Source organism: Oncorhynchus nerka, linkage group LG19 (assembly GCF_034236695.1).
Source record: "Oncorhynchus nerka isolate Pitt River linkage group LG19, Oner_Uvic_2.0, whole genome shotgun sequence".
NCBI classification, from domain to species: domain Eukaryota; kingdom Metazoa; phylum Chordata; class Actinopteri; order Salmoniformes; family Salmonidae; genus Oncorhynchus; species Oncorhynchus nerka.
The window spans coordinates 29109443-29120488 of NC_088414.1; the positions used below are offsets into that span (position 1 = coordinate 29109443).

The window sequence follows — 11046 nt, forward strand, 5'->3', positions numbered from 1 at the left end:
CGTTGAATGGACTAAATCGTTTTTGGTATCTTTTAGTTGTCACTGTATTAGACTAAGCAGTGGTGATTTGATGATGTTGAAATGTAAAAGCTAAAATGGTATTCTTATTGTCTTTTTATTGTCTCAGCCTTTAGGCCTATATATACTACCGTTCAAAAGTTTTAGGACACCTACTCATTCAAGGGTTTTTCTTAATTTTTTACTATTTTCTACATTGTAGAATAATAGTGAAGACATCAAAACCATGAAATAACACATGGAATCATGTAGTAACCAAAAAAGTGTTAAACAAATCAAAATATATTTGAGATTCTTAAAATAGCCACCCTTTACCTTGATGACAGCTTTGCACACTCTTGGCATTCTCTCAACCAGCTTCACCTGGAATGCTTTTCCAACAGTCTTGAAGGAGTTCCCACCTATGCTGAGTTGGCTGCTTTTCCTTCACTCTGCGGTCCGACTCATCCCGAACCATCTCAATTTGTTTGAAGTCGGGGGACTGTGGAGGCAAGGTCATCTGATGCAGCACTCCCATTACTCTCTTTCTTGATAAAATATCCCTTACACAGCCTGGAGGTGTGTTGGGTCATTGTCCTGTTGAAAAACTACTGATAGTCCCACTAAGCCCAAACCAGATGGGATGGCGTATCACTGCAGAATACTGTGGTAGCCATGCTGGTTAAGTGTGCCTTGAATTCTAAATAGATCACAGACAGTGTCAACAGCAAAGCTCCCCCACACCATAACACCTCCTCCTCCATGCTTTACGGTGGAAAATACACATGCAGCGATCATCCCTTCACCCACACCGCATCTCACAAAGACACAGCGGTTAGAACCAAAAATCTCCACTTTGGACTCCAGACCAAAGGATACATTTCCCCCGGTCTCATGTCCATTGCTCGTGTTTCTTGGCCCGAGCATGTCTCTTCTTAGTTTTGGTGTCCTTTAGTAGTGGTTTCTTTTCAGCAATTCGACCATGAAGGCCTGATTCAGTCTCCTCTGAATAGTTGATGTTGATGTCTGTTACTTGAACTCTGTGAAGCATTTATTTGGGCTGCAATTTCTGAGGCTGGTAACTCTAATGAACTTATCCTCTGCAGCAGAGGTAACTCTGGGTCTTCCATTCCTGTGGCGGTCCTCATGAGAGCCAGTTTCATTATAGCACTTGATGTTTTTTGCGACTGCACTTGAAGAAACTTTCAAAGTTCTTGACATTTTCCGTATGGTCTGACCTTCATGTCTTAAAGTAATGATGGACTATCATTTCTCTTTGCTTATTTGAGCTGTCCTTGCCATAATATGGATTTGGTATTTTACCAAATAGGGCTATCTTCTGTATATCCCCCTACCTTGTCACAACACAACTGATTGGCTCAAATGCATTATCTGGGAAAGAAATTACACAAATTAACTTTTAAGAAGGCAGACCTGTTAATTGAAATGCATACCAGGTGATTACCTCATGAAGCTGGTTGAGAAAATGCCAAGAGTGTGCAAATCTGTCATCGAGGCAAAGTGTGGCTGTTTGAAGAATCTCAAAATATATTTTGATTTGTTTAAAACTTTTGGTTACTACATGATCCGTGTGTTATTTCACAGGTTTGATGTCTTCACTATTATTATACAATGTAGAAAACCCTTGAATGAGAAGGTATTCTAAAACTTTTGACCAGTAGTGTATATCACGGTCGCAAGGCATATGAATTTACAGGTGTCGTAGATAATTGTTACAGAAATATAATACTGTCTATAGAAATATAATACTCTCAGAAGAAACTGTTGAATTCAATGTAGACTTTAATACAAGTTATTAAAGCCGTGCTGGTCCGCGGGAAAGCCGCCGCTTCTTAACACTGGCTCTGCTTTTATACATACATAGTAGTGGGGTACATCACATATGTAAATAAAGTTACTCCCCCTTAGTATGCTTTTGGTAACAACGATGGCAGAACTCTTTCCATGTTCTAAAAATAATGTATGTATTGCATGCCTATGTTTTACGTGTTAGTCATCAGTTATCTTGCCTACATCTTTCTTCCTATACCCTGCTGACCACAGCACGTTCAGCTGTCATGAATGCACGTATGGTCCTGGTTAATGTATTCCTATAAAAATAGAGTATGGTCTGGGTGTCATATGGCCTGGATATCATCTTCTCTTAATGTGCATGTCCTTGCTACTTTAGCCTAGCAGCCAAACCTATCTACATGCAATGCTGAGCTCACTTCAATGGTTTGCTCCAACACAGGTTATAGAGCAATCAACGCAATTATCACAACACATAGGTTGTTATACAGTGCATTCGGAAAGTAGTCAGACCCCATGACATTTTCCACATTTTGTTATGTTACAGCCTTATTCTAAAATAGATTCAATAATTTTTTCCCTTCATCAATCTACACACAATACTCCATAATTACAAAGCGAAAACAGGTTTAGATATTTTTGAAAATGTTTTGAAAATAATAACAGAAATACCTTATTTAGTATTCAGACCCTTTGCTATGAGTCTTAGGTGTATCCTGTTTCCATTGATCATCCTTGAGATGTTTCTAAATCTTGATTGGTCCACCTGTGGTAAATTCTATTGATTGGACATGATTTGGAAAGGCACACACCTGTCTATATAAGGTCCCACAGTTGACAGTGAATGTCAGAGCAAAAACCAAGCCATGAGGTCGAAGGAATTGTCTGTAGAGCTCAGAGACAGGATTGTGCCGAGGTACAGATCTGGGGAAGGGTACCAAAAATGTCTGCAGCATTGAAGGTCTCCAAGAACACGGTGGCCTCCATCATTCTTAAATGGAAGGAGTTTGGAACCACCAAGTCTTCCTAGAGCTTGCTGAATTTGTGGAGTTTCTTCCATTCTTCTCTGCAGATCCTCTCAAGCTCTGTCAGGTTGGATGGGGAGCGTCACTGCACAGCTATTTTCAGGTCTCCATAGATGTTCGACCGGGTTCAAGTCTGGGCTCAAGCTGGGCCACTAAAGGACATACTGAGACTTGCCCCGAAGCTATTCCTGCATTGTCTTGGCTGTGTGCTTAGGGTCATTGTCCTGTTGGAAGGTGAACCTTCGCCCCAGTCTGAGGTCCTGAGCGCTCTGGAGCAGGTTTTCATCAAGGATCTCTCTGTACTTTGCTTCATATATCTTTCCCTCAATCCTGACTAGTCTCCCAGTCCCTGCTGCTGAAAAGCATCCCCACACCATCATGCTTCACCATAGGGATGGTGCCAGGTTTCCTCCAGATGTGACGCTTGGCATTCATGCCAAAGAGTTCAATCTTGGTTTCTTCAGACCTGAGTCCTTGAAGTACATTTTGGCAAACTCCAAGTGGGCTGTCATGTGCGTTTTACTGAGGAGTGGCTTTCATTTGGCCACTCTACCATAACAGCCTGATTGGTGGAGTGCTACAGAGATGGCTGTCCTTCTGGAAGGTTCTCCCATCTCCCCAGAGGAACTCTGGAGCTCTGTCAGAGTGACCATCGGGTTCTTGGTCACCTCACCGATTTCTCAGTTTAGCAGGGCGGCCAGCTCTAGGAAGAGTCTTGGTGGTTACAAACTTCTTCCATTTAAGAATGATGGAGGCCACCGTGTTCTTGGGGACCTTCAATGCTGCATACATTTTTTGGTACCTTTCCTCAGATCTGTGCCTCGATACAATCCTGTCTCGGAGCTCTACGGACAAGTCCTTCGGCCTCATGGCTTGGTTTTTGCTCTGAAATGCACTGTCAACTGTGGGACCTTATATAGACAGGTGTGTGTCTTTCCAAATCATGTCCAATCAATAGAATTTACCATAGGTGGACTCCAATCAAGTTTTGGAAACATCTCAAGGATGATCAATGGAAACAGGATACACCTGAGCTCAATTTCGAGTCTCATAGCAAAGGGTCTGAATACCTAAGGTATCTTTTTTTTTTCAAAACTTTCTAAAAACCTGTTTTCGCTTTGGCATTATGGGGTATTGTGTGTGGATTGATGAGGGAAAAATATATTTAATACATTTTAGAATAAGGCTGTAACATAACAAAATGTGAACTGTAACTCTATGGCAGCACCGAAGGGGCTTGAATTTCCGAGCTCTCCCCGTAGATTTTGCGGTGACGTAGTGTCTCCATGAGTGACAGAACACTGAGGCAATTTGTATTATTATTATTTGCTAAACAGGTGAGGCTCTGAATGACAGGTCGCCACTGGTTATTACACAGGTGCACCTTGTGCTGGAGACAATAAAAGGCCACTCTAAAATGTGCAAATATTTCTCTCTGCATCCATGGCAAAATGTGGAAAATTGCAGCAAACTTGCTTTAAAACGGCAACATTTTCTTTACGCCCCATGGCAAATAATGAAGAATTGTAGGTCATGTTTTGCTTGCAAGGGAGGGACAAAATTTAACTTAGGGCCCACATAAGGCTAGGGCTGGCTCTGACTGCATGTATGGATGTGGGTAGCAGACGCACATCCACTGTAGCCCCTCAAGATGAGTTCAGATTTGCCTACCCCACCCCTAACTGAACAAAACGTGGACAAGTATTGGGCACATGCAGATCCTTAGATCAGAGCTGTGAAGGGTTGGGCCGTGCAACAGAACATCAAAAAGCAGGACAAAGGCATAGACACCCTGCCACACGTATCGATGCGTCAGGGAATTTGGAAATGCATAAGCTTGTACAGGTAGATAAGAACAGAACACATTGGGCCTCAAGCAGATATGAGCCAGTCCAGATATGAAGCTTAACTTCAGGTGAAGGTGAAGAATAAATCCACAGCCTTCCACACAAACAAGATCATTACATGCTGCACCCACACAGTGAGACTACCTTTCTCATGAAGGATGTACCAATTGTGCCTTTTGGGCAGTGTAATTTGGTAAAATATTGTTTACCTAATTTTAACGTGGTTTAACTGCATTTAAAAACATGTGTTTCCCATCTCAAGAGGTAAATTTAAAAAAAGACTATTGTAAAGTGCCAATGAACTACCAGATAAAGTAACAGAGTTGACTGCAACAGGGTTGATATTTTCATCTTATGCGATAAATCCCCCTTGTGACAGGAGGAATGAAAGCGTGTTGTGTACAACAGGGGAGGGGCAATAGAATGCAAGTTTCACAAAAATGTGTTAATTGTTCAAACATTTCATGCCCATCTATGAGTAACAGGGTTGATGTGTTGTGCTCTAATTCATTTTTTTTAATACACCATGAAAACACAAAAAAATGGCCAAAGAGTAGAACCAGTTCACCTATATTTACACAGATTTCACTATATGTCCAATGTTACATTTTGAAACAATTGTATTATTAAAACAAGATTTCAGTTCATGTTAACAGGGTTGACCTTAAAATGAGGAACAGACGTAAATGAATCACTAATCACATTAAATGAATATTCATCTTAAGACATTACAGTCAAAGCAACAAAATAACTACTGCTTTGCAATGATCGTAAGAGAAATTTAGGGGTTGAGTAGGATAAAATCCTCCTTGAAGTCAGAAAAACATGCACTTTAGCACGTCTTTATTCTTTAAACTGATTTCTTGAATTTTCTGTGGTTCATATTAGGCACTTCATTTAATAAAAACAGGCGTATTCAAAAGTAATATTGGTGCACAATTTATACTTAAAATATCAAAGGGACTCAAAAGGAATTCTATTTGTGGAACGACCCTGCTGTACGACAATATATTCAAAAGTTTTATTAATAACAAAATTGAACAAATTCAATAACCCAATCCCCATATATGAGCCAATGGAGACACAAAAATGTATCTGTAAAAGAAGGGAAGATATTACACTTCTGCAGCAGCTTTCCTCAAGATAGGCATGAGAATCACAGTACACTTTGGTCTCCGACCCACAACGCAATTACTGGAAGTACAAATATATATACCATTTATATAGTAATATAGTTTATAGAGCATTAGATTTTATTATGTGACCTGAAATTGAACAAACTTTGCCATACTACACACACAATAGAATGATTGAAATAACCTAGACAATGTATCCCATTTACTATAACAGCGGGTCCTTGGATTGAATTGTGGTTGACCACTACTCTGTCTTGTCTTTAGTACGGCTATTCCTGTAACAAACCACCTGGGTCAGGAGCAGGCAGCTGAGACAGGCAGCCACTACATGGGTCACAGTAGAGACAGAGCTCCAGTCTCCAGTTTCCTACAGAGAGGGATAAGGCCAGGGGAGGAGGGATGAGAGGGGGATAAGGGAGGAAAGGTATGAGAGGGGAATAATGTAGGAGAAGGATGAGGAACAGAGGAGTGACAAGGGAAAAGAGATGGTAGAAGTCAAATGAGAAGGCAGGGTAGAATGCAAAGAGGCATTGAAAGGGAATGTAAAGGTACAGATTTTTTTTATACCTGTAGAGAGGTGAAGATAAGAGCCAGGGAGCCAGTGAAGACCAGGAACACAGACAGAGCTGACAGCTGGCCCGTGTTGCCATGGTAGTAGTTAGTCCCTGCCTGGATCACCTGGATAAACATCCAACATAAAACAATCAACAGTCAGTCTGTACAAGTCAATATAGGCAAATGTTTATTATGACCTAACATAAGCAGTTCTCTTTTCTCTCGATTGACAAAGACCTAAATGATAACAGCAGACTAATCCAATGTTGTACTTCTCCTGCTGAAGTTTGAGATAAGCATGCTTATCTCATCGGCCAGAGGGGTACACAAAAAGCAAGATCAATGACTGAGCCAGCGAACTATTCTGAAATAATGTTTTTTTTCTAAAAGATGAGCATAAAATGGACACGGTCTAATTGACTCAACATCCAAAAATGCATATCTAAGCGTTGCCTTCTTAAATGGACCAGAAAATCAACCTTTGTTTATCAAAGTTAGCTGGGTAACTCATTAATCCTGCTTTGTAGTATACCCCTCTGCTCCTATAGACGGGTTGACTGACAGCGGCACGGAAATGAACGGCCAGGTAGCTAGCAACAATGACAAGAAGCTGCCTAGTGATCTCTGGCCGCCCAACAAGCTGCCCACTTGACCCCATCCCCTCCTCCATCTCTGGAGACCTTCTCCCATTCCTCACTTCCCTCATCACTGACCGCGTTCCAACTGACTTCAAGATGGCCAGTCGCTCCTCTCCGTAAGAAACCAATACTCGACACCTCTGACGTCAAACTACAGACCAGTATTCCTTCTTTATTCTCTTTCTAAAACACTTGTGTGCCGTCTCTGACCAATTCTCTCGCTATCTCTCTCAGAATAATCTTCTTGGCTCTAACCAAGACAAGTCACTTAACCAAGACTGCTCTTCTCTTTGACACAGAGGCTTTGCCAAAGCTGACTCACTCTCCTCTGTTCTCATCCTCCTAGATCTATCCGCTGCCTTCGACACCGTGAACCATCAGATCCTCCTCTCCACCCTCTCAGGGTTAGGCATCTCAGGCTCTGCACACTCCTGGGTGCATTCCTACCTGACAGGTCGCTCCTACCAGCTGTCTTGGAGAGGATCTGTGTCTGCTCTCACTACTGGTGTCCACCAGGGCTCAGTTCTAGGCCCTCCTTTACGTTTCCTTTTACACCAAGTCACTCAGCTCGGTCATTTCCTCACATGGTCTCTCCTATAAATAACTGCTATGCGGATGACACTCAACTACTCTTCTCCTTCCCCCCTTCTGACACCCAGGTGGCGACACATCTCTGTGTACCCAGCATACATCTCAGCTCACCACCTCAAGTTCGAAAAAACTGAGATGCTCTTCCTCCCGGGGAAGGCCTGCCCTCTCCAAGACCTCTCCATCACGGTTGACAACTCCACGGTGTCCCCTCCCAGAGTGTAAAGAACTTTGGCGTGACGCTGGACAACACCCTGTCCTCTGCACACATCAAACCAGTGACTCGCTCCTGCAGGTTCATGCTCTACAACATCTGTAGAGTACGACCTTTCCTCACGCAGGAAGAGGTGCAGGTCCTAATCCAGGCACTTGTCATCTCCCGTCTAGACTCCTGGAATCTGTTGGCTGGGCTTCCCACTTGTGCCATCAAACCCACAGCGTGCCTGGTGTTCAACCTTCCTAAGTACTCCCCGCTCCTCTGCACATTCCACTGGCTTCCAGACGAAGCAAACATTATCTTAAAGACCCTGGTGCTTGCCTACAGAGCAGCAAGGGGAACAGCATTACCTTCAAGTTGTGCAAAAACCTACATCCCATCCGAGCACTCCGTTCCGCAACCTCTGGTCTCTTGGCCCTCCCACCCCTTCGGGAGGGCAGCTCCCACTCAAAGCTCTTCTCTGTCCTGGCACCCCAATGGTGGAACAAGCTTCCCCCCTAAAGTCAGGACAATGGAGTCCCTACCCATCTTTCCAAAACATCTTAAACCCTACCTCTTTGAAAAGTATCTTAAATAACTACCAACACCCCTTAAGATGAAATGTAAAAAAAATAATCTTAGGTAGCTTTTTTCAGCCTCTTTGTATCTTGTTATTGAGACCATGTCTTGTTTTGAGGTGTTTTGACTGATGTCATGCCTATGCTAATATGGCAACTGGAACTATGCATTTGAGACCTGTGCTCATTGTGCAAATGTATTTGTTTTCAATAAACATTGAGACAAATTATAGTTTACATGCTGTCAAAAGTTTAACCAACCCAGTCTGTTTTGCTCCATAGTTTCACAAGCGTTGGTTTTGTTGCTAAACAACCAACACTTCTACACCATCTGCTGTCTGTACCTTAACTGCTATAAGCCTTGCAGTTGATTACATTTCCATGCAAATTGAAAATAAAAGTATTGTATCATACTCGGCTAGCAACAACAGCCAGCATGCTGGAGGCCTGCATCGCAGGGATGACGTGTTCAGGGACCAGAGGAGAGGTCAGGAGCAACATAACACCACCGTAGGCCAAGATGAATACTATACCTGCAGGAAACAAGGACAGTTATGCCACAGCCCTGGTACAGACCATACACTCATATTCCTGTGAACTGTTGAACTACTTTGTCATAACATTGCCTAATTTGCTCCTTTTACCAAGGGGGTGGTGACTTACCAAACAGTAGCTAATCAACGTGTTTAAAACATTTAATCTCGCCACTATTGTGAGTATTGATGTAAAATTAATCTACAGGCAGGGACTCAGGCACACTGGAAGCACAAGTATACACAGAGAGGAGTGGTCAAACCTTTGAGGGTGTTACCACTGTAGTGTTGAATGAGGAAGCCCATGGCCAAACCCTGCATAAACATGAACAGTCTCTCTGACCAAGCTCTGTGCAGACAGACAGACACACAAATGTTGTCAATAACAGGCTTTGTCCAAATCAAATCAAATCAAATTCTGTCCAATTCACTGGTTTGCGCTCATCAGCGTCACACTGTTGGCTGGATTAGTGTAAATCACTTTTGTTAAAAGGGAGTGTGTAATAAAAAATCTGAATTGATCATACTCAAGGGGGAAGTTGTTGGTGATACAGTAGACCACAGGACCTGTGATGGCATAGACCTGCAGTAGGACAGACCACCAGCTAATCCCCGATGCACTCCTGGCCCTCAGTACCTTCCACAGCTGAGGGAGCTGCGCTGTTTGGCAGACCGACAGGTGGAGGAGAGGGAAGGGCATATGAGAGAGGGGGAAAAGCAAAAAGGCATAGCAACAGACAGAAAGCGATATGTAGATATAGAACCTCTGCGTAACAGAGGTTTCCCGATTATTAATCCTTGCATAATGTGTGAGAGCAGTCGAAAAGACAGAGAGAGGTTTTTCTCACCCATCACAGTCCCAAGAATGATCCACACTCCCACAGTTTTGCTCAGAACTATCTTCCAGCATGGCACTATTATTACAACAAAAAAAGTATCGTCAGACCACCTAAACCAGTATGAAGCTGTGACCCAAATTTCCAGATGAACATCTAGGGTGGAGGACTTGTTAAAATATTAGAAAATATCTACTGTAGGCTTTACAAGACCTTCGGCAAGGCTTATAAAAACACTGTATACAAAAGGTGCTGAAACATTGTAACACTTTAACAATCACGCATGCAACAATTTCCTCAGCTTTGCTCTACGTAATCATCTCTAAATAACACATCTGAAATTAATATCACGTCAGCAGCACATCTTTTCGGGACCAACAGGACAGCGAACCTCACCGTGGAGAAAGTTTAAGTCGACAAAAAAATAGCTGTAACATTTCTCTGGCAAAAAGTATGTGAGTAGAAACTGTTTAGTTGGAGACAGCAATTCCTCCACCTCCGACGTGTCCATCGTTCTACAACTGTGTGCCCTTGGAAAGTTTTCCCACTGATTTTAGGGAAACAAAAAGTATAATGCGGAACTTATGTCATTAAAGCGCAGCAAACGGGAAGCAAAAGCTGTTGCACTTTTCCCAGTGTCCAATGAGAAGACAGTTTTAGCAAGATCCTCTCTGATCCAACCAATCAAAACCGAGAGACCAGAGCACATCGTTAGGTTCCATTGGTGTCAGTGACAGTGGCAGCGTTTGGCAGATAATGTGCTGTTTTTATTTTATTTAAAAAATGCCTAGGTTTTTAGCTGAAGAGGGCTAATATAATCTTCCACAGATGACCCAGGTTCAAGCCCATTGACCATATAGATAGATAATGTGCCTCCTGCTGTAAATGGTGATGAACTGAGCTATAGCCCTAGGTCATAGGGCTATAGCGGCAGGGTAGCCTAGCGGTTAGAGCCTAGTAACCGGAAGGTTGCGAGTTCAAACCCCCGCGCTGACAAGGTACAAATCTGTCGTTCTGTCCCTGAACAGGCAGTTAACCCACTGTTCCTTCATTGAAAATAAGAATTTGTTCTTAACTGACTTGCCTGGTTAAATAAAGGTCAAATAAAATAAAAATAGAGATCACTGTGCATGAGGCTGTGCAGGATACATGTCTAATGTGTTGATGGTAAACTGTTGGTATGGGAGATTGTTCTAAATACAACAAGTTCACAAACTGACTGTCTTTCAAATTGGGGTTCTTAATGAAATCTGATATGATACTGTACCTCTGCAGAGGGGTACATGTTTGCTGAGAATCTGCATT

The 11046-nt window shown here is 42.6% G+C and overlaps 1 protein-coding gene across 1 annotated transcript; it reads right to left on the minus strand.

Annotated features, from left to right (window-relative positions):
* Nucleotides 1–5235: 5235 nt before the first annotated feature.
* On the minus strand, nt 5236–10305 carry LOC115101331 (mannose-P-dolichol utilization defect 1 protein-like). Its single transcript, XM_029620733.2, has 7 exons — nt 10138–10305; nt 9754–9819; nt 9433–9565; nt 9169–9254; nt 8787–8905; nt 6385–6495; nt 5236–6184 (listed from the first exon to the last, which is right to left on the minus strand). The coding sequence occupies exons 1-7, from the start codon at nt 10250–10252 to the stop codon at nt 6062–6064; spliced, it is 753 nt and encodes a 250-aa protein (XP_029476593.1). The 5' UTR covers nt 10253–10305; the 3' UTR covers nt 5236–6061.
* Nucleotides 10306–11046: the final 741 nt, after the last annotated feature.